Source organism: Symphodus melops, assembly GCF_947650265.1.
Source record: "Symphodus melops genome assembly, chromosome: 17".
Classification (NCBI taxonomy): Eukaryota; Metazoa; Chordata; class Actinopteri; order Labriformes; family Labridae; genus Symphodus; species Symphodus melops.
Window position 1 is genome coordinate 4913267 of NC_136707.1, and position 27574 is coordinate 4940840.

A 27574-nucleotide genomic window follows, 5' to 3' on the forward strand; every position below is an offset into this window, starting at 1 on the left:
GAGTAAATTATATTCATTTATAATAATCCATTGCTCCAAGCTTAGTCTTTCAATCTTTGAGTATTAATGTTCAGACTGTACATATTTAAGGATGTGATATTGTTCAATCCCAGAGCCATATGATCATTACATTATTATTATAAGATGTCACTACAAGTATTATGGGCACACCCTTTCCGGTTTGTGAAATATATTTCGCTGCAGGGGAAATATTTTGACAGCTGACCTTCAGGGCCACCGTACCTCATGGTGGCTTGACGTCTTTAATGTGACGATGTTGCTGAAATTTGCTTTACTTTCCTTATGTTGCCTAAAATCTCTCCAGGGAATTTTATTTTTTTTAGATGTAAAAAACTTTTTGAGACTGAAGTGAATATATCATGCAAAGAAAAGAAATCAAAGATTTGTTGGCACAGGAGACCCACAGTATACATTTGATACAGTTCCATCTGTTTATTGATTAACTATAAAATATTGAGTTACTAAAACAATTTAAAAGAAACACTGATAAACGTGGTTGCTGTCTGTAAAAAAAAAAGGAAAAACAGTTCCTTACACATATAGTATAGTTTGACAGAATATATCTGTGTCAGATTTATCTCTAAAATGTATTCTTTTTGCATTTTTACAAGATTAGACATGTGTACAAAGTATATTCTGATAGCTTTATTCACCTCTCGACAGTGAAGGATCATTTACAAAACTTAGATGATTTTTCTTTTTTCTTTTCAAAATAATCTTTTTTCTAAAATCTGTAACAGGACGATAACGATACTGAAGGAACAGCAGACGAAGAACCAGCCTCCAGTCCACCTCTCTCTCTCTACCATTCTCTCTTATGCTCTCTCGCTCTCTCTCCCATTCCTTTCTCTCTCTTTCTAGCAGCTAGCTCCAAATGCCTGTCAGCGGTATTGCTTTAGAGGCCTGGACGATTGTTCAGAGAGGGGAAAAAAGGAAAGAAAAAAAAAAAAAAAAAAAAAAAAAGAAGAAGAGGGAAACATGCAAACCAAAACACAGAGTAAAAAAATAAATCACAGCAAAAACAAACATTTTGAAGAGAAGAAAAAGTCAGACAAACGGTGATAAAAAAGGAACAAATACAAAATCAGGCTCTTGAACAAAATGACAAATAAAAATGAAGGCGCAGTGGGCGATATGTGTTGGCGTGTGTTTGGACCCTGTTTGAAGGCCTAAGGCTGGGCTTTGGATGGAGATAAGGGGCGAATAGAGATTGGAAGGCAATAACACACACCATCAACGGTTACAACGGCGTGTGTGCTTGTGTTCATACCAGGGAATAAGAGAGTGATGTGTGTTTCAGCCTCCCTCCCAAACACACAAACACACACGGAAAAAAAGTGCTTGAGCAGCTCAAGGGGTAAACAAACATTCATAACGGGGGGGCTTTCACGACCTCACTTCTGTGAACACGTGAAAAAAGACAAAGTACCCATCAACCCACCAACACGAAGATCCTTTTTTGGCCGACAGTCCCACAAAACTTTTTCTACAAAATGTGAGTTTCAAGCAGAAGCTTGAGCAGCAGGTGGGGGATAGAAATTAACATTTTCTGGTGATCCCCCAAATAATCTTGAAAAAACAAAACAGCACATGTAGTCACGGTGTACCTTCTTCAAACTCTTTCAATAGAACTTTTTAGCAGCTTATTAATCGAACATATCTTTAATGTGTGGCTTTTTTTTTAGTCTCGAGTTTACGTGTAAGTGTTCTTAAATGTCGCCACACATGCAGATGATTACTGTCATTTTATCCTGAAAAGGTTAAAATCTTGGGTCATCCTCCAGTCATCACATGAACTTCAGAGTGATTTAAAGTATGACACATCCTCTAAAATCAGACAAATCGACCATGACCAAACAATCCCCCCAAAAAAGTAGAGTCATCAAGACAATCCTTTGTCTCTGCAGCAAAGCCGAAAGAGGGAAACATAAAATAAAGACTGAAGTTGTTTGCAGAACTCTACACACTGCAAAAGGATTCAAATACAATCTCTACACACCAAAGTGTAGCTAAGTGAGTTAAGAGCTCCAGGAACGGACAAGTTTACAAGCTTAATCAAGAAAAGGCGTTCCCCGTGTCAGCAGACTGGGGAAAAATACAGATCTTAAGATGCATGGGGAAGGGGGAGGGGCTTAACCGAGATTTGGCGAATCATCTTCATCGTAAGGCCTGGGGGGAGTAAGGCCGCCCAATCGCTCACGAATCCTGAGCATAACATTCAAAAGTTTCACGCTTAAGAAAAAAGAAAAAAAAAAAAGAAAACGTTTCAAATTAGGCACGTAGAAAAATAATTCTGAAGCAGCGTCTGACTTTACGGTAAGGTGTGTTTGTTGATCTGCCTCTAAAAAAAACCCCCAAAGGAGCACTGGGAGAGGGGGGGGTTTAGTGAATACTCGAGGAAGACATATACAAAACTCCCGCACACAGAGGAGCTCGACCAAAGTGCACTCATGCCAAAGGGGATTGCTGAGAGGGGAGAAATCTAGCCCAAAAATAAGGAGATAAAATAAACATCCACTCATACAGCGGAAGCAAAAAAAAAAAAAAAAAAAAAATTATATTGAACACAGGACGTTTAGAGGTTGAAAACACTGCAGTGCTAAGTGAAGCCAAATAAGTGTTAAAAATTGAATTATGTTTATGATCTAATCAGTGCTGGCAGCTTCATCGTCACTGATGAGCAGTGCCACGACCTTGCTGCGTCCTGGACAGACTGCAATGTTTCAAACCATTACAAAATATAAAAGGAAGAATCCACCCTTTCAAGCTCTGACGCACTCAGTCATGAAGAAGTGTTTATTTTTCTAGGATATCCTATTTTCTTAAAATTTCCCAGAATGCATTTCAACACCCAAAAGACTTGAATTTTTGTCTTTGACTCCTTTAGAATCCATCTTCCCTCATGTTCACATAAAATAATAATAATAATAATCAGCAGCTTTATTGTTTTATAGTGTTGCTAAGGTGGATTTTTCCTTGAAGACAAAATTCTGGGATGAAAACGGGAAGTGCTTTAAAAAGTACAAAAGTCCTTCCTCTCTCTTTAAGCCTGAGTCTCTGAGGGAGTAAGAAATTTGAGTAGCATGCGGACATTTGTTCCTGCACAAGTTAGGATTGTCAAAATTGTAAGGGCGTTACATTTTCAGGAGAGCTGAAGTGTTTGATTTTTTTAGTTTTTTTTGTTTTCCATTTTAAGTTAAGTGCTTTCGGTTGGAAGGAGGCTCGACCTCGCTCTCTTTTTGCTTCTGTGCGCCTCTTTTTCTCTCTTTGCCTCTGTTGTCTGTCGCTCCTGCTGTTCTGTAGATACATTTATAGGACTGTCACATGACTAACATCACCATGGCAACATCATAATCACAACGTCACATCACCGGCGTGCATGTCTGTCTCTGTGGGCTCATCCAGAAACGGACGGAAACGTGCCTCTCTCTCTCTCGTATCTTCTTTCACAGTTCATTAAAGCTTCTCGGCTGTTTTAGAAAAAAGTACTCTGACATAAATCTATTACATGAAAATAAAACACTCAGATTTTCCTCGTTATTACTGTGTGTAGTACACGGAGGTGTGTATTTACATGTGTCTGTGCAGGTGTCAGTTCATGAAGGGTTAATTAGCATGTTATACAGGAGACCGGAGGGCTCGTCGATGAACACAACAAGCAGGAGTTTGTTTCGTGGAGTTTGTGTGCGTGCAAACGTTACAGGAGAACTGCTGTAATACTGTCTGAAGATTCTCCTGTCTCTGTAGTAGAAAATGTTCGTCACAGTCTGAAGTGTTTTGTGGTATCGGAGCGGTTGAGTTTGTAGAGCTGTAAAAGATCCCTCATGAAAAAAAAAAAAAAAAAAAAAAAAGTACACAGTCGGGTCCTGATTGTGTTCAGCAGATGACCGGGACTCCGTCTGTGTTGAAGATCATGCCGGTGGTGGGTTCGTAGGTGCCGGCCAGGTAGTAGAGGTCCTCGCTGTCGGCATAGCGCCGCGTGTGTGTCATTTGCTCGTACTCCTCCACGCTCACCACCAGGCACTTGTGGCTGACCGTCTGCACGTCGTTCTCGTCGCTGTGAGACGACTGGTACAGGGCGCGCTGTGACAGAGGCAGGATAGAAAAAAAACACTTTATTCGTCGATGTTTGGCATGAAACATGAAGACATTTTAATGCAACGTCTCAGCGTCCACAGAGCCTGAAAACTAACAAAATGTAGAGCAACGAAATCCAGAGTGGAAAACACAAAACTTCATGAGTTCAAGAGAACTTTTACCGAAATGATTTAAACAGAGAGTAAACAAAGTGTATGCACAATAACACACTTTTTTTAAAGTGTGTAGCTTCAAATGCAGGGTTGGTAATTTCCTCCAGATACACTTTTTAGGATTTTGATCCAGTTTGTCGTCGGCTGTTGTGAGTAGAAAAATAGTCTCGTTCTTTTCACAAATGATAAAGTTTATGATAAAGTTTAGTGTGAATGAGAAGTGATTTCTACACAATGCGAGATGATGAGCTCGCGTTCGAGGAGTAAATAGGGCACTGGCGCTCCTTAATTTGTTTTTTTTTATACAAATATTTAATCCCCATTTTATCTATTTATCCAACGGTCTTATTTAGCGTCTTTTTTTTTTTGGGACAATCAACACTCCTCTTTGTGAGACCTCGACATTGAGGTCTGACGACAAAATTGATTTGGGGTTTTAAAGCGTGAAGATCCGAGCGGATAAACAGAAGCAAAATCAAAGAAAAGCACATGATAAGTAAAAGTGGATTTCCTCCTCACCTCCATGAAGTCTTTCCTCTGGATAGAAGAGTGCAGAGCTGCTGGTAGAGACTGGCCGCACATCTGGTCCCAGTTCTGGAGAGAGAAAGAAAAAGTCCTTTGCAAACTTTTCACACAGGAAAGAAACACACTCGGGGTGAAGTGTGGTTCTGTGAATGAATGTTCACGTCATAAATTATGCTCTTTTTTTTCTTTTTTTTTTTTACGATACAGCAAAGACTGAGTGAATGTGGTGCGACTCTTGTAGTGGTAAAATGTAATCAGATGATTCTCATTTTGATGAATCACATTTCCTGAAAGTGATGCTCCGTTAGTCGTGTGAAACGAGTAAGAATGATGAACACTTCAGTTTAAATCAGCCAACACACAGCTGTGTTTTGACTTTGGTTTTTTTTCCCCTAAATGTTTTGAAATATAAACCCGATTGAGAAAATCCACCTGAACACTCGAGCTAAGATTCAGAAGCTCCTACCTTCTTGTCTGTGAGTTTCTTGCCCGGGTTCGTCTCCTCTGGATGGTAAAACCAGTTGACCCTGACCACCATGTTGCTGCCCCACGACTCCCACATGCTCTGGATGCGGCCGATGAAGGGCAGGTTGGGCCGGCCGGCGGAGAGGAACACGGCACAGTCACCGATTCGGATCATCTCTCTGCCTCGCACGATCGCCTTGTAGAAGAGCTTCTTAGCTTTTCCTTTCATACCGCGTCTCTGCCGAGAGCAGGAGAGGATCATCACAGACTGTCAACGTTGACATGTTTGATTCATATCGAAGAAGAACATTTTTTTTCTTTCCCCCCTCAGAATTTGACCTTGACTTCTCTCACCTGCGTTGGTTTCCCGAACCACTTCCACAGCTGCCTGGCAGGGAGGAAGGCGGAGATTTTGGGCCGGTTCTCCACGCTGGGGAGCCTCTGACGCTTAGCGAGCTCCTTGGTTGTGGGGAGGTGAACCCCCTCTCTGCGTTTGGGTCTCCCCACTTTCCCCTCTCCTCCGCTGGGCTTCGGTTTGGGAGGCCGCCCCCTCTGTCCAGACCCCTTCCCTGTCGCTGGTTTAGCAGGTTTCGCCGTAGCCTGAGTATCGGGAGTTGGAGAGGACGAAGGGGAGGAAGATCGCGAGGTCGGAGACAGCTCTTCGTCTTCTCCTTTTAACTCCACCTCCTTCTCCACGTCTTCAGTCTCTTCCTCCTCTTCCTCCTCTTTCGGTTCTTCCTTGCGTTTCTCCGGCGCTGGAGGAGAGGAGGCGGGGGCCGAAGTCGGGGTCCTCTCTTCGTCCGAGCTGCAGGAGGAGTCGTCAGTGGACGAGGACGACGACGATGAAGACGACGAGGACGAGGAGGAGGAACCGGAGCAAGATGAGGAGGAGGAGGAGCAACTCGACGTGCACTTCTTCTTTTTCTTCATCTTCCCTTTCTTTCCTTCCTCCTCCGACTCCGAGCTGCTGCTGCTTTGGGATTCCTCCTTCACCTTCCTCTCCTCTCGTTTCTCCGGCGGCTTCCTCTCCTCCTTTTTAACTTTCTCCTCTCTCACCTCCACTTCTCTTCCCGCACCGCCACGGCACTCCGCCTTCTCCTTAGCGAGCACAGACGCTTTGTAGGAGGAGTCTTTCTCTGGGAGGACGGCCCCTCGATCTGGAGCTCTTGGTTTGACCTTTAACAGTTTTTGATTGGCTGTGGCGATGGGGGTGTGGTCTCGCCTGACACCCCGCCCCTCCAGCAGCATCAGAGCTTTCGTCTTCTTGGTTTTCGGGGAGGTGACGCCTTCGTGGTCGAGCTTCACCAGGGGCTCGGATGACTTGCGCCTCACTAAAGAGCCCATGTCACTCTTCCCTGATCCAGATTTGGGTCTGGAGACGGAGGAGAGCTGCTCGGACGGAATCTTCAGTTTGGGTCTGGGAGCCGATGACGAAGACAGCGACGACGATGAAGGTCTGTGAGTCAGCGAGGACGAAGGTTTGCCTGTTGGGAGCCGGGAGACGGAACCGAGTCCTGAGCTGAGGCTAGGTCTGGAGCTGCTGTGGTGGTCCAAGGAGGGTTTAGTTTTGGAAGCAGAAGAGGGTCTGGGTAAGGATCCAGGTTTGGAGGCAGATGATGATGTCACCAAACTGGGTCTGGATATTGGCCTGTTATTAGACGGACTGACGCTGCTGGGATTTTCTCTGCGCTGGTTGTTGTACGAGCTCAGGTTGGGCTCACTGTACAGATCCACAGTCAGGACTTTCCCGTAGGTGTTTGGGTAGAGGGACGGAGGGAGAGAGCGGGACGGTTTAAGAGCAGGAAGCTGGGAGGAGCTCGATTTTCTGGGCACAAGGTTGGGCAGGGTGGGGCTGCTTGTTGGGGTCGGGGCGGAGTTGGCGCGGCCCGGTTTCGCCTGCATCGTTGGCCGTGATGCTGGGCGGGGCTTCTCGTTAGCCACTTTCTGGACAGAGGAGGATCGGTCCTGAGACGGTTTGGAAGCAGTCGGGGGTCTCTCGGTGGGCTGGTTGGAGGAGGACGGAGGATCCGGTTTCTCGTGGCTTTCCTGGCTCATAGAGGTGTCTGTGGCAACAGAATAAGTAAAACTCAAACCCTCGAATGGGTTCACGCCGGATGTGCTGACGTTTTCACTGTGTAGCTGCATGATTTTTTTTTTAAGATTTTTTTTTTTATGTGGTTCGCAGCGCTCGACAAATGAAAAAACTGCTGATACAGTAGAAACAAAGGCAGCGAGTGCAAATCAGACATTCACTGTGCCATACATCATCAGAGCTAAAGTAATCAACTCTGAGCTACAACAACAAAAGTGTTTCATTAAACACGACAGCCGTGGTCCAACACGGGACGTTTGGTAAAAGATCTGTCTGAGCCTCGATCTATTTTAGTTGTGTTGTTCTAGAAAGACAGATTTGAACATGAATGACTTAAAAAAAACAAATTGAGCTCTTTAATGATCTCTATGATATATTTAAGTCAAAATAGGGGAGCAGTGTGTCAGTACTTCTATTAATACTGAGTCATGTGAAGTCTTTCTCCCTTCTAGACTATGTTTAGACACCTCATAATAATAATTATCATAATACATTGAAATAGAGGGTAAAAACTTCTAAACTTTTTAGAAATAAATATGAAGAAGTTATAAGAAAAAATTAAGCTATATAACAAAACAAACTCATCTCAAATGAAGGCGTTCTTCTTTAATTTTAATTTTAATTATTTCTGTTAAATTCTCCCGATACAAAAGAGTGAGCTCAGATCATGTAGAAAGAGAAGGATGGTACTCGCACATAAAGAAATGACTAATAAAGACGTTCCAGAGAGAGCGGGCTGAGTTGCTCACCTGCTTTAGGTTTAGGTTTGCGTCCGGGTTTTCCTTTGATCTTGGGAGCGCTCTCCTCCGGCTTTTTCCCCGCCTCTTTGCCTTCTTTGCTGCACTTGCGGACTCGCCTCCGAGAGCAGCTGGCCACGAGCAGGGCAGGAGACGGCTCAGCGCCTGCACAGAAGCACAGAAGCCAGCGGGCTTTTAGTTTATCTGAAGGATTCAACCTTTATGCTTTTCACTCTTTCATCTCGGCTGCAGGGAATTTCAACTATTCGAGAGAAAAACGGAATAAAGGCATGCACTTGTCTGTTACTGCCGACCTCTCATTCGGTGCAAGATCAGCTCTGAGTGTGAGTGTGTGTGTGTGTGTGTGTGTGTACTCTGCACTGTTTGTAAAAGAATGAACAGTTTGGAAGCACTTTCTTTGAAAAAGAAAATATTTATATACGGGCTTCTCAAGGCAGAAATCAACAAAAGCTTTCCCAGAGAGAGCGAGGACTAATTCTGTCCTCTGAGACAGAATGTTTGTCTCTCCATCAGGAAGCCTCGTTGTTCACTGGATTTGATTTGAACCATGTGAAACCAGCTTCTCACATCTACATAAACAGAGACACTACAGATGTGTAGATACTGTTTTGTTCTATGTAATGAAACTACATGGACTTACAGACTCTGATTCCAGACCTAAAGAAAGTCCTGGCAAACTAAATTGGTAACAACTTGCTTCACTTTATATATATATATATATATATATATATATGTTTTTTTTTTTACAAAGAGTTGCTCACAGTGGATCTTGTAGTCTGGAGGCAGCAGTCTGATGTGTGAAAGCGGGATGCGGCCCGTGTCGCCATCGTCAAACTCCACCGTGATGAGGTCGTCTTTCTCATCGATATCGGAACTCCCTGTTTGATAAAAAGAGAAAATAATGGAAAAAAAAAGGTTAGCAAAAAACAAACAAACCCAAAAATCCCCTCCCCCCCCCCGCCAAAAAAATAATAATAATAATGAGGCTTTCATTTTAGCTAATTCTGACTATTTTTGCGATGCGGTTTCTTTTTGTACAACAACTCAGAGATTTGACTGCAAAGAGCACAAGCAGACTCAGGTATTGATGACGGATGATAACACTTGCTGAATCGTCTTTGTCATTGCTGACTGGAACATTTGTTCAGACCTTTCGCAGTCATGTTTCTTTAACATCCTTCTGCCCTGCACACTGTACGAGCTGCTCTGTTAGCTCCTTTCCCATTTGTTTGCGCTGCCAGCTACGATTAAACGGTGCATGTGAGAGGATAATGAATCATATCATGTAGGTGTTGCGTGTTTGTTTGCATGTTGTTGCAGTACCGTTGACAACAGTGCCGGGGTAAAGGCAGCGGTACTGCTGGCTCCAGTAGGCAGCGATGCGGGTGCCCTCCGGGAGGTAGCGCACGGACGGAGGCTTCACATCAACGATCTGCGCACAAACACACAACGAAAGAACTTTGAGATGTCAACACAGAACACACGGCATCCACCGTCCTCACGCTCAGGCAGAGATGATTCAAACAGGCAGACAGTGAACAAAACGCTTTTCTAATGCCTGTTACGTCTCACATACAGTATGTTACCAAAACAGAGATGTACTCTGACTCACCGCCTCCTGCAGCAGTTGTTCCAAGCAGTAGATGTGCGGTCGGTTCCCTCTCTCCCCTTCCACCACCACGCTGTATCTGCACACAGACGACGTGAGAAAACGGGGTCATTTCGAGGTCACTCAAATTTGATCTTTATTATCCGTTATGATGCGCAGCAGGCTGGATCTGCGTCGTCTTCAGCTTATAACAGGTTTATTTTATTTGTTTCACTCCGTACCTTGACTCACGTTCTGTCTTTTAATTTATTTTGTATTTCAAAAAGTAGTTTTTTTTTTTTTTTTTAAATCGCTGTTGAGCTGTTGTGTATTTTATTGTACTGTACAGCACTTTGGTCAGCTGTGGTTGTTTTCAAGTGCTTAACAAATAAAGTTGGATTGGATTGGATACAACCTCCACAATACAAACATGGTGTCCACTGCATGGTGCTTGGTATTTATAAGCAGTACACTTTTATACACTTTTCATTGGTCTCTTGATTACTCACATGTCTGGGGAGTGCACAGTGTTCACGTGTCCTGCATACAGCAGCTGGTCGTCCATGGGGATCAAAACTCGGAGTCCGTCCACCAGAGAATCTTTATCCAACACACACTGCACTGGAGCTGGAACACCACAAAACGTGTAAAACATGTAATAAATAAGCCTCTCAGAGCCGAGTGTGTGTGTGTGTGGAGGAGCTGTTCGATTGTCTGTGTCTGTACCAGGTGTGGACGAGCGCTCTGAAACACTCTTGCTGCACTGTGGAAGGAGTTCATCCTCGCTGAAGCTGCTGTCCTGGTTCGGCTCGAAGTCTTCGTCTGCCGCCATGCTCTCCATGAGCCGGCTCACCGCTCCTCTGGGCGGCTGCAGAAACACACACGCACAAGGTCTTTCATTAACTTCGAGTAATTATCTGTGTTTAGTTCAATCAATTTGAGCTGAAAAGAAACTTTTTTTTGTTAACTCACGATGCTTTAAAGTAAAAAAAACGACAACAAATCAGCTGAAAAAACACATTCACACGTTTGAGAACTCATTCATCACACACACACGCTTGAAATAAAGGTAGTCTCTTTTTTTACTAACACTTCTATTTAAAGGGGAAATCAGTTCCTTCATATCTAATAAACAGGAACACGTTTTTTCCCCTCAACACTATTAATTATCCATTTAAAGAGGTACAATTATCTGCTTGAAATGTGTTTCTTCATGCCTCGAAAACGAATAAAAAATGATGACGGTGAAATGATCCCGCTACTTAAGGTCAATTAAAGGCTCCGTGACACACACCACTCATCAACGTTTCAACATATTACAGCACTTACACTGTTGAATACACATTCTTCTCCGCCACCACAAAGAGCTGCGCACACACACACACACTGTAGCCGCCTCAAGTGTTTCCAAAATAAACTCAAGTTTCGGCTGCTGGCAGATGGAGTTTATTATTTTTTCTATCACTAACACGATAAAAAGCAGATTTGAACAGAAGTCAACAGTTAGACTTTCAGGATTTATTGTGTGTGCATGTGTTTGCAAGCCAGTCAGTAAGGCAAGAGTGTGAGCGTGCCAATTTCAGTCTAATAGCTAAAACATTCTGGTTTTGTCCTTCCCGGGATAATTAAGTTCACATCTACGACGGTTCTACAGCAGATCCATCATGCCACTGACCTCTCTGGCCTTGGTTTTAGCTTTCTGTTGGCTCTTGAGTGCCGGGCTGAGGCTCAGTGGTGCGGGGACGTCTGTGATTGGACTGCACAGAGAGGTTGGGCTCAGAGGCAGAGGAGAGTCCTTCAGCTTCTTTTTCTGAGTTTCACAACACACAGAAAGGTTTGCATATGAACCACTACACTGAGGATGTACTGGACAGATTTATGTCTTTAGACACACACACACACACACACACACACACACACACACACGCACACGCACTCTAAGGGTGGGATGCTGCCTGCAGTTGTCCTTTCTTGTCAGCAACACGACACAGACAGCAGGGGGGTGCTGCAGTGACTGAAGTAGTGGGATACCCTGCTGGCACTCTGACACACACACACACACACTTAAACACACTTTTCTCACACACACACAGGGGTGTCAGGGCCAATGCGAGGGTAGCAGAGTTTAAGGGAGGAGGAGAGAAAAGCAGTAAGAGAGAAGAAAAGGAAGATGTCAAAGAGAAGAGGAGATCAAAAACACTGCAGGCTCTTTGTTTTCGTCTCAGCTGGTGCATAACAGCCCAATAAATTATTGACGTACTTTCACCACATCTTTTCCCTCTCTGCTGGGTGTGATGGGTTTGGATTTGGAGGCGGGCTTCGGTGTGAGAGACGGAAGGCTGGAGGAGGAGGAGGAAGAGGAGGAGCTCTGGCTGGTGGAAGAGGAGGAGCTCTGGCTGGTGGAAGAAGAGGTCGGTGTGGACGTATGCCCGGCCGAGGTTGTGGCGTCGTGAAGGAAAATCCTTTCGCTGCGTCGTCTGTTCCAGCCCTCGTCCTCGCTGAAGCCCCACAGCCCGCAGCTCGTGTTCAGATCCAGGCTACAACGTCGTGGAGAGCGTGTTGAGGGGCGGGGTTTGGGTAGAGGCTTGTGTTTGATCTGCAGTGCGTCATCTCTCTTCGTGGGACTGGCCTGGTCGTTGCGGCGGGTCACAGGGGGCAAAAGGGGGAGCTCAGGGGCGGAGCGTTTGCCGTGAAGTAGAGAGGGGAACTTCCTCAGCCGCAGGTCCGAACCAGAGTCGGACCACTCGCACTCTGAAGACCCTGAGAAATACGAGGAGAGGGTCATGTTAGATGTCGTCACACACAAACACACACTGTACAAAAATACAAGCCCCTCCCTAAAACATGCAGACAGTAATAAAGCCAGGTGTTCAATTCTCTGAAATCAATAACCCAGGAACTGGAGTATTGATCACATTTCAAATCCATACATAATTTCAAGACTGGATCATTACATGCACCCTTGTGTGACAATTAGAAATAAATTAATATGTAGCCATGAATCAATAACACAATCCTAGAGAAATGGTCAGGCGGAGAACCCGCTCAACCGCAAAAAGAATTACAATAATGTGCTAAAAGCTGTCAGGGGAACCTGTGAGAAGATGTAGTTGAGTTGACGTGTTTCGAAAAGCCACATCACCGTGTTTTCTATCATTTTTCATGTATGCAAAGATCAATCAAGCAATTGAGTATGTGGTTTTGATTTTCTCCAATTCCAGCTTCTTCAATGTTTTTCTTCTTAACAGTAAACTGAATATATTTGAGTGGTGGGAAAAAAAAATACATGAAAGGATGTGATCTTGTACGGAAGCCCGAAGCAGACAATCATCCAAACTTTTTATTTTATTCACTTTCCATTTATAACTGGAATTATTTGTAGATTTTTACTCTTGTATCCCAAGAGAAACAAGCAGGCTTATCTACTGGGTTTTAACAATCACCTGCCTCTGGATTTTTATTAGTGTTCCCTTACATATTAAAGGCATATTTACGTTTTCCTAGATTAAGATATCCTGGTGGTTTTCCTTCCCTAAGTTTAGTTGTCTGCTTTTTTCTGACATTATAGAGCTAAAAAATCAACTACTTAAGGTGATTAAATCCTGATTAATCAGCCACCAAAACACCCGAATTTCCCCCATTGGGGGGGATCAATAAAAGTTTCTAAAGTTTATCCATAAAAAGACATTTCATACTCCGACTCATTTACACAAGAAACATTGGGATCTTTTGTGTTGACATACCCAGAGTGCTTTGCAGGCTTCTGTGTTTGCCGTCGTGGAGAAGGCTTAACGGCGTGGAGCTGACAGGGAGTGCGCTCGCCGCAAACCTAGCCAGCAGACCCAGCCCGCTCTCCTCACAGACGCCGTCATCTTCCGAATCCGTCTCATCTTCCTCATCATCTTCCTCAGAGGTTTCTGAGTCAGAAGAGAGATTTTCAGCTCAGAGACACATGTGACTGGAGAACGGGTCAGGGTTAAAGGCCAAAAACTATCCCATGACACACAGACTGGACCATAGAGATAAAAAATGTAAGAACACTGTCTCCATGTCACTTTTCTACGTACAACTAGGCCTTAATTGTACACTGTAGAAAGAGGAAATAAAGAAGCCAAGATATTATAATATCGGGTAATCTAAATCACACACACGATCCCATTTATCTGTGTCTTACATGTTGGCTGAACAGACAAAAAAAAAAAAGTGGAAAGCGAATAAATTGACTGTCCAAACCACTGCAGCTTCTACTAACACTTAAGTGCTGAGTTAACAAAACACATCAGGATGAATTGAGATTCATACACACACACACACACACACACACACACACACACACACACACACACACACAGAGTAACTGGAACATTTCAGCTGAAGTAGACTAAGATGTAGTTCATCATTTGAGAGGAAACTGCACTTTTTTTCTCACACAAAACACACATTAGCATACTGCTGTTAGCTTTGCTAGCAGTTAGCAGTTAGGTTTGTGGCAGCAGATGAGCAGGAGGAGTGTCTCCACAGGGGTTAGTGTTAACATCGAGAGTGGATACACAGTACAAGGCTTTCCAATAACAAGCCGGTATTCAATGGTACTATTTTTAAGTCTTACTCTGGAAATCAAATGTCTCATGTCAGCTAGCTAGCTAGCAAGCAAGCCTCTGTTGTTGCAAGTTAGCAACCTTTCTCTTCAACCAAATTAACAATACTTGGTTTAATTGGTTAAAGAGATCTGTTGATGCTTCAGACAAGGAGAATATAATAAAAAAAAGTATAATTTGACCATATGCATATTGTGAATGCATATAAAGTATTTTTTAATAACCATTTCACATCTTGTACTGTGAATCCACTTTGTGTTAACGGCAGCAAGCAGAAGACAAAGGAGACGGGCACTGAGAGGACAGCCCTGTGAGGCCCCTTGACACAATGTTCAAATGAAGTTTGAAATCATGCTTGCACCCTGTCCCTTTCAAAACCCTTTTTTTTCCCAATTTATTATAAATAAAAAAAAAAAACTGGGACAGTGGAGTAACCATGATTCATAAGTTAATTAATTTGTGAGATCAATAAAATGGTAAAGGTTTAATTCTGTGTATGTTGTTCAATTTCAGCATAGCCCATGTTAGCGGTCAATACAGAATAGAGGGAGGGGCACTTCCTACTTACAGAGCAGGTGACAGGGGTGTGGCCTCAGACAGGGCGGGGGCAGCGCGGCGGCCTAGCCGTAGCGTAGCTTGGCCTTAGCGCAGTCAAGCTTAAGCAAAGCTTTAGCCACGGCAGCAGAGACTAGCTGTAGCGAAATAGCGCTAGTCAAGCTTCTGTAATGTTGCAGGAGCAGCACAAGCACATGGAACAGGAACAAGAGACACTCAAAGCAACATGGGCAGGAGGGGGGGAAGGGTGAGGCAAAGGTGAGAAGACAGAGCAAGGTGTCTGAGAGCAACATAAAAGGGAGAAGGGTTATTTGAAGGTTTAGTAGACACACAGGAGGAGCTCTATTGTCCAAATATCCCCAAAAATCCAAGATTTGCAAGTGTGAATTGAGCTCTAGCGCTTTTATGTCAACAAAATAAACTGGACCACATCATAAAAAAAAAACAAAAAAACACTTCATTGGATTTTAACTAACCAAACAATGCTTAAAAAATAGGAGTAATATTTGTCTTTACACAAGTCAATCCTGTTCAATAACTCACATTCAACTCTGTTCTCTGAACTAATCGTTTGCACATTAGTCAGTTTACCTAAATAATGAACCTTAACCTGAGGAGAGTTTTTTCTCTGGAGGGATATTTGACAAACAGAGCGGCCTAAAGGATGTGTGAGGTGCTGCAGGACAGATTGAGACAGACAGACGGACAGATGAAGCAGACACAAGGACCACAGCGCTTCACTTTCTGTGCCAATCAAATTAACACCTTTAATAAATCTTATAGGTACCAAAACTGCAATACAACTTTCATGAAAAAAATCTCACAATTCACACAAATGTTCAATATACAAATGCTACAAAATTTGCAATCCAGGCAATAAAAAACACCATAGAAATAGGTCAATTGTTTGTTTGTTTTTTCTTAAAAAAAGGCAGCTTTGCAGAAAAGCCATAGAGGTAGGGACGGTCAAGCTAACGCACATTCTGAAGAGAGGATGCCATAGCTTAATGAAAACAAAGACACAAGCTGTGACAAGGCTCAGAGACACTTCTTTCTGACACTAGAGCGAGGGGCGGGGTCAGAGTGGGGGGGGGGGGGGGGGGGGGATTTGGTCAGTAACCTTGGTCGAAGGAGTCGTCAGAGGAGCTGAGGCCAGCTTCCTCCAGCAGCAGGGATAAGTGCTTGTGTTTCTTCTTCTGAGACTTCTGTTTGGACAGCAGGGAGGTTGGCGAAGATGCAGACTGCCTCTTCCTGTTCAGGTTCCCGTGTGAATGCGTCCCTGAAAGAGAGGGCCAGCCCCCTCGAGCAGAATTGTGCTCCTCTGAATCTGAGTCTGGTGCAGAAAAGGTTTGGTTAGTAATTGAAATTCTTCACTGAGATAAATCTTCAGATTTCACCCAAACTCCCTCATTCAAATTTAAGGTCAGCCTAACTCGAAGCTCACATACGTTCGACCCTGCCCTCAAGTGCCTGAACATTTAAAAAAAAGAATTGGGCACAAATAAAAGTTTGATTAAAAAAGTCTCATCAGCCTCAATTGTATGATATCTCTTGTATTTAAAACATGTTTATCACCGGTGTTGTTTTGTACAGACTTTCTGAAGCACTTTGTCACTTGGATTCTGAAAAAGTTCTCCAATCAAAGCTTACATAATTCTTCAAATTTAAGATTATTGGGTCTAACTGTTATAGGGTCTGAAAAAAAAAAAAGAAAGTCAGCAGCTGAGGACACTTTCATGTTTTGGCTGCATCTATAGAATGACTTTGATCAATGGCAGTGTGAGATACAAATCTGTGATATCGGAGAGTTGCCCTCTGTGTACTCACTGTTGGAGCAGCTGCTGAGCTCTGATCTCATTGGAGAGAACAGAGCAGACTTCTTCTGACCTTTCAGCTTTCGGACGCTCTCCGAAGAAGAAGCCTTGGCGGCAATCTCGTGTTTCCCCGCCTTGGCAGATGAGCGGATGCCACGCTCCTTCATCCGACTTTCCGTCGACTTGCCTTTGGACTTGTCTGACTTGGAGCTGGAGGAGAGTTTGCGAGCGACGTTGAGCGAGCTGAGCTGCGACAGGGAGAGTGCTCTGCTGAGGTCTGATGCCAGCTGTTCTTCCTTACACAAGTGACTGTGCTTTGACTTCAATACCTGACCACCAGTGAAAAGTAAAACCTCATCAGTAAATTGTCGTAAAAAATAAGACTACTGACTAAATATGGAGCTGAAAAAGGCCTACCTCCTGAGCATGACTTGTTGACGGCTCCTGCTCGTTCCAGCTCTTCTTTTTCTTCTTCTTCTTCTTTTTCACCTTCACTCCTACGCTTCCTGTCTCGACGTCCTCTTCGTCTCGGGAAGGCTGGAACCTTTTCCTCTGTCCATCCCCAGCTTCAGAGTCCTCAGAGTATTGCACTGTCCTACTGACCCTAAGACAAAAACAAAAAAATGTTCACTGCATGGCATGCAAATGAAGACAAAAAATGCTCATGCATTAAGAAACGCTTGAAGACATGGTCTGAAAACAAAAATCTCACTTACTTTGCAGGCCTGCTGTCCAGCTTCGGAGGTGTGGAGAGGTGTTTTCTCTTCCTGGGTCGTCCTCTGCCCCGTCTGGTCAGACTCCGCCTCTCATCCTCCTGTTGGTGCCGTTCACTGGAAGCAAAAGAGTTAGAAAAGTGACTGAGAAGGGGGGGGAACGTGAATTTTTCAGGTACTTGATAACAGCAGCCATGCAAGTGTGTTAAGTTTTACTCACCACTTGTCTCTGCGTCTCTGCAGCTTGCTCAAATCTCTCTGCTTCTCCTTGTATGTCTTCTGCAGCTCGGCAAGGCGGACGCGGTATTCCACCTCCACTGCGTCCATCACATCCAGAGACATTTTACTGAAGAGCTGCAGAGATGGGGGGAAAAAAAAAAGATGAGGACATTTCACAAAATCTTACATGTTCATTTCTCTGGTGACTGTGACGCTTGTCTGCATCTTACCGGCTCCTCCTTTCTCTGCCTCCAGCTGTACTTCTTGTTGGGGTCCAGTGTTCTGGCCAGGTCGATATGGGACTGTTTCTCGATGGCCTCCAACAAAATCTGTCTGCTTGCTTCCAGAAGACAGTCCAAACCCTCTAAAGTCAGATCTGAATGGGATGCAGATGATACATCAGAGAAATATAAACAGTCACAATATGCACATGCTCATCAGTTTCCGTTGACATCATACCCAAGTTTTCAACTGATAAATAAACAAACAAAAAAAAACCTCAATGAGGTTGTTCATCATCTGTAATTTTAGCTCAGCGGTGGTTAAATGTAACACTATCTGCGTTCTGATGGTATCTATAGCACTACTACTCTTCTTACTAGCTAAATGCTAACATGAATATTTGATATGATTTTTCACAAACGTAATGCGTTATTTTTATTTTGACTATGCCCTGATTTTTTATTACTAAATATGTTAGCATTTATTCACTTCCTAGCGAACAGCAAAATTAGCGAAGAACAGGTTAATTGCTCACATAAACTGCTGTTTGATGGAAGCTAAAAGGACTTTCAATAATTTAGTTTAAACCTGAAATATTGCAAATAGTGCGACTCTGAATTTGAACTGTTCATGTCTTGAAGTAGGTGAGCTATACTGGGGGTGTGAAATGATTATTCATTTGACCGATTTCCTTCATTCATTAACTGAAACACAATAAGACTCCACTGTATTTAAGCTAGGTACCCTGAACCTGAGGAATATGTCCATCTTGTAAACTTAATAACAGTTTCTAAATTACCACAACAACATTTTTTACCACATATTTCAGACTGACTTCATTCCTTCCTGCTCTCACTCCGTCAAATGCACTCACCTTGCCCCTGGCTCATTTGCTCCATCTCTCGCTGGGCCATTTGGCTGAGCAGCGCCATCCCTTCCAGTGCCACCATCTCCAAAGCACCAGTGCTGCTGCAGTCTAAGCCTAACGGAGCATTTTCTATCTGTGGTAAGAGTGCCGGGGCAGGTGGGGTGCTGGAGTGGGCCTGAGCCATCTCAGTGGCTGTCAGCAGCGCAAGCATCCCAGCCATGGGATCCTCTGCATTGGCGAGGAGGGGAAGCCGGGAGTTGGAGTGGTGAGGAGGATAAACAGGAGTTTCAGTGACAGTTTCTTTCTGAATGAGAGTTTGTGAGTTGATATGCGTGTCTGGCTGTTCTTGTTCACACCCACTGGTTTGTAGCAGTGGCAGAGCAGACTCCTCACTGTCTGGGTCTGAAGCCATGCAGGGATATCGCTGTGGATTCTTGTCTACCTCTGGTTTAGGCTTCTCTACAAGCAGAGGAGGTGGGGGGAAAGCTTCCTGACAGGAGTAAGATAAAACCTCCATTTTGATTTCACCTCTGTCCTTCTCTTCCTCCCTGTTTTCTTTAAGTCTTTCGACCTGCTGCAATGAAGTGCTGGGGACAAGCAGAGGTAGCGGTTGGGGAAGGGGCTTTGAGACTTCTCTCACTCTGTCATCAACGGCCAGTGCTGGACTACAGCTCCTCCGAAGAGGACCCCGCGGTTCTGACCTCATGTCCAAGAGCTGCTGCTCAGCACTGGGCTCCTGCTTGAGGAAAGATCCTGCCTCTGAGGGCTCCAGTTGTTGTGGCTTGACGTCTGCGTCCAGCTGCCGTGAATGGAGGTGGGCTGCTGGAGGAGGGGCTGAAGGTGCAGGGGAGCGGGAGTGGTGGTGCGGTGGTAAAACGCCTGTGTTCCCTCCAGCGGATGCTGGGACGTGATAAGGCGGGAAAGGTGAGCCAAATGGTGCAGTAATGGACTGGTACGGGTAGCTTGGAGAGAGATCTGCAGATGGACGAAGAAACAGAAAATACACTTTTAGGACATCCCATCAAACCAAAGACCTAACCCTGGCTGCACTGCCGTTCTGTTCTTAAGTTATAAACTCTGCACAAGTTTGATTACTTTTGCGAGATATTTTCAAGGCCATTTAGCTTTTAATGATAGACGACTCAAAGAATAATGGAAATCCTGAGAGAAGAGAGTAGGGGATGAAAAAGGCCAAAACTTTCCCGTGTGAGGGTTTTTTTTGGGAGTTGAACTATAAATTCTTATCTATTTATAGTTTGCAGAGTTCCATGCAAACTATGTTTTTTAAAGGCTTCTGAAAGAAAATAATGTTCCTGCATTTCTCAGGTAGTCAAAAAGCTGACACGTCAGCAAATAGCCTGCACTGAGCAGAAGCAGCCGTCTCACCCGAGTAGATTCCTTGAAACGGCGCAGAAGTCGCCTTCTGTCCACATCTCTGCTCCCTCCGTCCCACCTCCCCCTCCTCTGTCGCCTCCTGTTTAGGCCGCAGTGGCGAGGATGGGGGCGGAGAGGCTGAGCGCGGCGAAGGCGGGTGAGGCAAGGGAATCGTCGCCGGGTGGGACAGCACCCTCTGCCCGCCCTCCTCGGACTTCAGGGTGGTCACAGGTGAAGGGAGCGGAGGCAGCGGTGTGAGGGAAGAAGTGGATGGGGTTGGAGAGCGAGAGCGAGGGGGAGGCTTGCGAGAGTGCATGATGGGTGATGGCGAATGGGAAGATATGGAAGAGGGGCGGGGCTTTGGGTCAGCGTTCCGCTTGTCTGATTTATCGTCCATCTCCGGCCGGTGCTCGCTGGCCTTTAAACGCTCCTGAAACATAGAGAAAGAGACAGAACGTGCTGTCAGTGGTCCTTTCCTGAATGTTTAATAAAACTTTGTGCACACCCAAAATCCTTATCTTTCATGTAGTGTATTATATGGTAATGTCACTTGTGGTTTTTCTTTTTTTTTTTTTTTAGAAAATGTGTAGTTGGTGAATCCACTCACGACAAACTGTGCGTTCCTCTGCAGCTCGAGGACTTGCGCTGTGTGCTGTTGGATCATGAGCAGCTCCTGTTGTCGGAGCATCTGCTGCTGGGAGAGGAGCTGAAGCTGAGCCGCGTGCTGCAGGGAGCTGCTGGTACCGTAAACCCCGGACCACACTGGGGCTCCACGATCCAGAAGATCACCTCCTATGGAAAAAGACAGAATATAAAAAAATCTATATGACATCCTGGAGCTACCTAACCTGTTAACTTTAACTTCTAGCAAAGTTTTTGTGTTGGTGGCCTTTTACTAAATACAAAATGGATGCATGATAATTCTGTAAGAACTACAACGTATACTTTTGGCTGACTTCGTACAAAACATTTTAATCTTGACATCTGCAAATATTAACCATGACTTGTAGCTAACTTTTTTTTAGCCACAACATGTAGCTAACCTACATATTACTCTTGGCTAACTTTAAGCTGTTTAGCGATTCCTTTTGGTTACTGTTTGGATAGTAGCTCATGTATTTAAGAACATTTGTTCTTAAATTTGTTTTAGGTTAACCGTTTGGTTTGAATCATTGCATTTAGCCAACTATTTCTACTGTTACTTTTCACCAACTATTTTAAACATGCATGTTGTACTCTTGGCTTTTACTTAGCTTTAGGCCACTGTACTTTGATCAACTTTTAGCTTACTAGTACCACTGTTAACCATTATATTAAGCTACGTAACTACTTAAGCAGTTGTTAGAAAAGGTTGTTCACTAGTCTGATATACCTAACTATCTTGATCTTTCTTGTTTTAATTTCTGGTACATTTGTATAAAGGGAGATTAGCTTAATACCGTAGTGAGGCAGGTGTTCAGTGGGGACGACTATTAGCTGTCCAGACTGAGGGTCCCTGGCAAACTGGTAGGGCGGGGGCATGGAGCCTGGCAGAGAGGGTGGGTATCCTGGAGGGAGGGACTGGTGGAGTGACGAAGGACCCAGGCCTGATTGAGAGGTACGAAGGGGAAAAAGTGTTTTTTTTAAAAAATGGTAAAGACGACAACACAAAATAATTTTAGCCACGTCAAAGAAACCTTTCACTCGGCATCATTCTTCAGTCAGTATTTATAAAAATGTCCGACCCATAGTGGAGTTACATCAGCAAGAAAACCTGCTGGATTAAGCTTCTTTGAGAGCTTTTGTTTATTCGACATCAGTGTCTAGACAGAGCAGGACCTTGGGGAGCTTTGTGTAAGCATGTGTGTTTTCTTGATGCCGTTTATATTTTATTTTGACAGCGAGCGCTGAAGTAGAAGGAATGTCCTGCAAAGATCAGGAATGTCTGAGCAACTCAACCCCCGGAGGCTGCTGCTGGACGAGCCGCTCGACAGTCAGACAGACAGAATTTACTGCCCTCTTCTGCTACAACAATCACAACAGGCTACAAAAGGTTCAAGTACAACTTTGAGCATAAACCTCTCGACGGCGTTTAGAACAGAGAAAAGGAAAAAGATGTTAACGGAAAAGGGCAAGTGCTTTTGGGTTATTGTTTTTTTTTTCTTCTTTTGCATGAAAACCCAAATCCACACAAAACTTTCAAGAGCCCATTGCAAGTTTTTTTTCAAGTAATGTGACATGAAAAGTAATGTGAGTAATGTGTATATTAAAAACAAAATCAGGATTAAATCAAGAGATAAACGAGAGAAAAAAAAAAGAAAAAAGGCACGCAGACATAAAATCATCAGTTTTAAGATGCATACGATCTTTGAAACAATGCCGCTGATTAATTCCTTGATTGTCTACTGACTGGATAATTATTTCCCCCAGCAATATTCCCCAGATACAAGCAGTTCAGTTCTTGAAATGTACGAGAGAAAAAAATATCTCCACATACTGTACGGTGAGCCGGAGAGCCAGACTGGAGGGGCTCCAGGCCGGGTCATCCAGGGATGAGAAGTCAGATTTGAGGGGTCAGGAGGCCATCGCCCTGCCCCCGCCAGGGCTGCCCCTCCCGTCACCATAAGATTCGGGGTCATGAGGCTAGGGGTCATTATGCTAGGTGTCAAGCCATTGGACAGCGATGTGGGGTGCATCTGAGTGAACTCTGCCAGCTCCTTGGACTCGCTGGAAGGTTAGACAGAAGGTTAGAAGAACATTTTAGTAACAAATGAACACAAACATTATCTGACAAACATATCAAGCTCAAAGTTCAACATTAGAAAACCATCAGAACAAAAAACAAACTTCAGATCAGCCACTCCCACACACCTGAGCACTTTCTCCTGCTCGCGCTCCAGTCGGCCCGCCAGCAGTCTTTCATCGTGGTGGCGAGCTCGCTCCTCGACTCGCTCCTCGTCTGTGCTCAGGCAAACACGGGGAGAAAACAGAAAATAAAATAAAAGGTGCTGAATGTTTGAGCACACATTCAGAAACTGCAATCTGTAATCTGGGTCACAACATCAGAGCAAATGGACACCAGAAAAGTTGTAGGAGAAGTTGGAAATGTTCATTTATACTATCACGTGGGAGCAGGTTTTTTTTTTAACTGTGAGCAGTAAGGGGGAGAAGAAAATGCTAGATGCACCCATGTGGTGAAGAGAGAGAAAAAAAAAAAAGGATGACACTGGCTCAATGAGGGTGACACGACAGAGCGAGCTACAGTAGAGGGAGGGAGAGAGAGAGAGAGAGAAAAGCTAAAAATATACAGGATATGTTGGGCCAAAGAGCGCGTGCACACATTCTGTACGACGAGCATAAATAGAAACGGAGTGACAGCTCTCACTCTGGGTGTCAGCTCTTATCAGTTATTACTGGAGAGCCGCAGGAGACGTGTGAACATACCACTACTGCCTCACTTTACAAACACGCACACACACACACACACACACACCCCTCACAGAGCCTTAAAACCCCCCATCCTGCCTGGGTTATAAAAGAAGGAGCACTCGTCCAAGCACAGCAGAATAAACATGAGGAGCTTCTCTTCCCGTTATTCCGACTCATCCGCTCAGGCTGAAGGTCCCTGAGCAGCTGGAAGTGTGCTCAACCCATCAGCTCTGCTCTAAAAGTGTGCATGTGTGTGTGCACGTGTGTGTGTGTGTGTGTGTGTGTGTGCAGCCTGGAAAGGGACAAGAGACTCTAACCAACCCTGACATGCTCTGCAGGAAAGGTTTCAAGACTGTTTCCAAGGTTACGGGGGAGCCTGTCCCACATGCTATCCTTCCTGCATCAGAGAGCCGGTGATTAGCGCTGCACGCCCCCTCTCTCTCTCTCTCTCTCTCTCTCTCCATCTTACACACTCTTTTACGCTTCCTGACACACCTCTCTCTCTCTCTCTCTCTCTCTCTTCCCGTCTATCAACCAATCGATCTCCGCCCCATCCCTCATCACGAGCCTCGCCTTCTTTTCCTCCGTCCGTCCACTCATTAATGTTTGTTTGTGTTGCTCTGTAAATCCTCGGCTGTTTTATTTAGAGCTGCTCTTTACGTGAGAGTCTGATGCTATTAGACCAATCATTCTGCTCGAGCAAAGGAATGAATAAACGCCCCCCAAACACAACAGCACACGCACACGCACACACACACACACACACACACACACACACACACACACACACACACACACACACACACACACACACACACACACACACACACACACAGTCCGTCAGTCTCAAGACTGATCCATTGCTTAGCAACACACCCTTGGTCTTATTGTAATTCAAAGCTTGTTTGTAGCTTTTAGCTGCACTCTGTAATGATACGTTTAATGCAGAGAGGGTGGAATTGGTCGAGCTGGAGAGAAGAGGGGAGGGAGAAAGTGGGGGCTTGAATTGGGACAAGTGGAAGGAAGGGCATTGAAGGGAAGGGGGGAGAGAAAGAGAGAGAGAGAGAGAGAGGGGACAGAAAGAGGAGAGCGAAACAGAAATGAGTGGAAAGTGAGAGATGGAGCGAGAGCGATGTGGCTGAATGACCTTGACGTCCAAGAATAGAGAGCTGCACGGCTGGAATTGCAAAGGAAGTGCAGAGAAACAACACACGAGCTTTTCAACGACTTCAATCCAAGAAGCAATCAGTAGTTTGGAGTGTGTGTGTGTGTGTGTGTGTGTGTGTGTGGGGGGGGGGGGGGTTCTGCCCTCTAATCATGCATAAACACCTCACAGCCATCAGTGCTGAGGAAACACGACTTTGAATCCCAAACAAAATGAATCGTTCATTATTCATGGGGGCCAAAAAGAGGAGTCGTTTGCTCTCGGTTCATACAGCCGAGGGGATCGACACCGAGAGCGGAGGAGACGGAGCTGAAAGCAAAAGCTGCAGGAAACATATTAAAACGGGTTTGAGAAAGTAGGACGTGCCCTTTATTTAGCTTCCCAGAAACTATTAAAGATGAAATAAGACTCGGGGAATGTTAACGGCATGCTTCCTTCACGCATGGGTCCTTTTCCTGTTTCTTTGCACCTCTCGCATTCAAGTGAAAGAAAACAAGATTTTTTGGAGTGTTCGCAGAGCGCCATGTGAAGGTGTTAGCTGAGATATGAGCCAGAAAGCTAACAGCGTGTTAACAAGATCAGCACACCACAGTTTGTGCAGCCTCGGAAATTCTCCCGTCTCCGTTTCAACTCTTCTCTGAAAAGTGTGGCTGGCATCGAAATTCAAAACTGGGCATTTTGACTTCTGCGAAACAATGACGTTTCTCGGCTTCAAAATGTCAAGCGTGTTTTGGGTTTCGTGCTTCTTTCAACTCAATATAGGGCAATATGTTCTCTTCACATTTAACACAACGTCCCAACAAGTTTGACAACATGACCTGCCAGCTTAACCAGCTGTGTGGTTTTTTTTTTAAGACTCTCCCGCACAAACGATCGGCCGTGTTTACTGTCAACGCAGCCTGAAGTAACAACCTGAAAGCTTTTGATGTTCCGAGGTAAATGTGATTGTACGCGGGTGTGTTTTAGTGTGAGCGTAGTTCTAACGGCGCGTGACCTTCAGGCGTCGCCCTGCCGTGTGTAGAGGTGGGAAGCACTAAAGCACTGGATCAAGTGCTTTTAAATCCATTTAACTCTGTTCTGTTTCGGATGAGTTCCAGTCATGAAAGTCGTCAGAATGAAGCTCAGGTTTACCTTTGATGGCCGTTTGCAGCAGGGTCCTCTGTGTGTCTGAGGGTCCGCTGCTCGGTTTGCTGCTGCTCCCGCTGTCTCTCTGCCGGGCCACGGCCACGGCGATGCCCACTGGAGGATGCCGCACCTCCCCTTCGCCCTCCCGGCCGAACGAGCGTGCGCTGTCCGGTCGCTCCTGCTCCCTCTTCAGCTGGGGGGGCACCCTCAGTGACCCCGACCCCATCGACACCCTCTCCCTGTCTCTTTCTTTCTCCAGCTGTCGCTCTCTTTCCCGCTCCCTCTCTTTCTCTCTCTGCCTCTCTCTTTCCTCGGGCCCAATGTTGCCCAGACCGCCAAAGGGACCACGGGCTTCCGCGGCGTGCCGGGATGAGCCGGGACCCTCGGCAGCAAAGTTCCCGCTGTACTTAATCAGACTCTGCATGGCTGAGACCTCCGTGGGATCCGAACCCCCTCGCTCTCCACTACTGGACCCCCCCACTAACGACCCCCCCGGTCTGTAGAGCGCTGCGGGGTCGAGGAAGCCCCTCTGGCTCCCCTCCTCACCCGTGTGTCCGTGTTGGGAAGGATGGGTAAGGGGGGAGTGTGTGTTGCTACCGGGTCGATGGGTTGTGTGCGGCGACATTTGTGTGTGCGTGGGAGAGATTGTGTGTCCGTGTTGGGCGGCCAGAGCAGCCATGTGACTCGTAGCATAGTTGGCTAACGGGCTGATCGTGGAATTCCACTTTTGCTCCGCCCCCGTCCGCTCTACGGCCAACCGTGCGGAGTGTTTGGAGACGTCCCTGCTCTCCGGGCTGAACCTTGATTGGCTGGATGGGAAAGGCGTCTCCTGGCCTCGTCTCCCGTTGGAACCGTTCGAACAAATGACGGAACCTTCCTCCCGATGATTGCTTGTGTCGCCAGAGAGACGAGGATGCTCCACGAGGCTCCTCTCAGGAAACCTGTAGCTCTCCCTCTCCCTGTTTCTCTCCCTCTCTCGCTCCCTCTCCCTCTCCCTCTCTCGCTCCCTGTGTTTGTCGCCGTGTTTGTCCCGGGCCTGGGAGGCGATTTGAATCGGCCCAGCCCGCTCGTCATAAACCTCCACAGAAGGCACATATGTCGGTGCACTGACTCGCTGCTCTCGGATCGGGTCTCTGGGCGCGGAGGGGTGAGGGAGGCCTGCGGAGGAGAGGTGAAGCGCAGGAGGGAGGGCGTAGGAGACATGGAGGTTGTGGGCGGACGCGGCCGCAGAGTCATTCCTCCTTTGCCGGTCGGGGTTCGAGTTGTGCGAGATGTGGTTGTGGGGTCGAGAGCCCCCCTCTTCCTCTCGACCCCCTCTGTCCGTTTCCGCTCCATGAAAACTACCCCCACCTCCACTCGAAGGAAACGAGGGCCGAGGAGGTGACGGCCTGGATCTATGCTCCGCTATGGATTGCGACTTGGGCTGGTTCAGGTGAGGATTAAAGGACCAAATGTCTCTGTCTCTGTCCCTCTCCGAGTTCCGCTCTCGATCTCGATCCCGCTCCCGCTCGCCGCTCCTCCCCCGGCGCTCCTCCTCGCTCCTCGCGTCCTGCGTCAGGTCCACCACGCTGTGAGGCCTCTGCTCCTCCCTTGACCGCTCCCTCTCTCGGTCCCGCTCGACGCGGAAATGTCGCTCCCTCGCAGCCTCCCGTGACGTCCTCTGCGGCGGCGTGGAGCTGGATGGGGCCATCTGGGGAGCGGATGGAGGGTGAAGCGGCAACTGGCCAAACGAGGTCGGCACGTAAAACCCTTCTGAAACAAAACACAACATCATAATTACAACACACACACACACACACACACACACACACACA

The 27574-nt window shown here is 45.8% G+C and overlaps 1 protein-coding gene across 4 annotated transcripts in view; it reads right to left on the reverse strand.

Annotated features, from left to right (window-relative positions):
• Positions 1-433: 433 nt before the first annotated feature.
• The window catches only part of tnrc18 (trinucleotide repeat containing 18), a 47308-nt gene continuing 20167 nt past the window's right edge, over positions 434-27574 (reverse strand). The window contains exons 5-30 of one of the 4 annotated variants that reach the window (XM_079366775.1): positions 25767-27509; positions 22913-23000; positions 22539-22768; positions 21502-21648; positions 20670-20854; positions 20075-20492; positions 18695-19663; positions 17829-17974; positions 17600-17733; positions 17383-17523; positions 17084-17270; positions 16680-16995; positions 15973-16185; positions 13443-13616; positions 11960-12459; positions 11375-11509; positions 10426-10567; positions 10209-10326; positions 9724-9799; positions 9435-9543; positions 8873-8989; positions 8103-8255; positions 5616-7324; positions 5263-5499; positions 4791-4865; positions 434-4104 (exon numbers count right to left, since the gene is read on the reverse strand). In XM_079366775.1, the coding sequence (XP_079222901.1) occupies positions 3898-4104; positions 4791-4865; positions 5263-5499; positions 5616-7324; positions 8103-8255; positions 8873-8989; positions 9435-9543; positions 9724-9799; positions 10209-10326; positions 10426-10567; positions 11375-11509; positions 11960-12459; positions 13443-13616; positions 15973-16185; positions 16680-16995; positions 17084-17270; positions 17383-17523; positions 17600-17733; positions 17829-17974; positions 18695-19663; positions 20075-20492; positions 20670-20854; positions 21502-21648; positions 22539-22768; positions 22913-23000; positions 25767-27509 (8669 nt within the window). In that variant the 3' untranslated portion in view covers positions 434-3897. Of the gene's footprint in view, positions 4105-4790; positions 4866-5262; positions 5500-5615; positions 7325-8102; positions 8256-8872; positions 8990-9434; positions 9544-9723; positions 9800-10208; positions 10327-10425; positions 10568-11374; positions 11510-11959; positions 12460-13442; positions 13617-15972; positions 16186-16679; positions 16996-17083; positions 17271-17382; positions 17524-17599; positions 17734-17828; positions 17975-18694; positions 19664-20074; positions 20493-20669; positions 20855-21501; positions 21649-22538; positions 22769-22912; positions 23001-25766; positions 27513-27574 lie in introns of all 4 variants that reach the window. The other 3 variants (XM_079366776.1, XM_079366774.1, XM_079366777.1) reach the window with 3 other exon arrangements.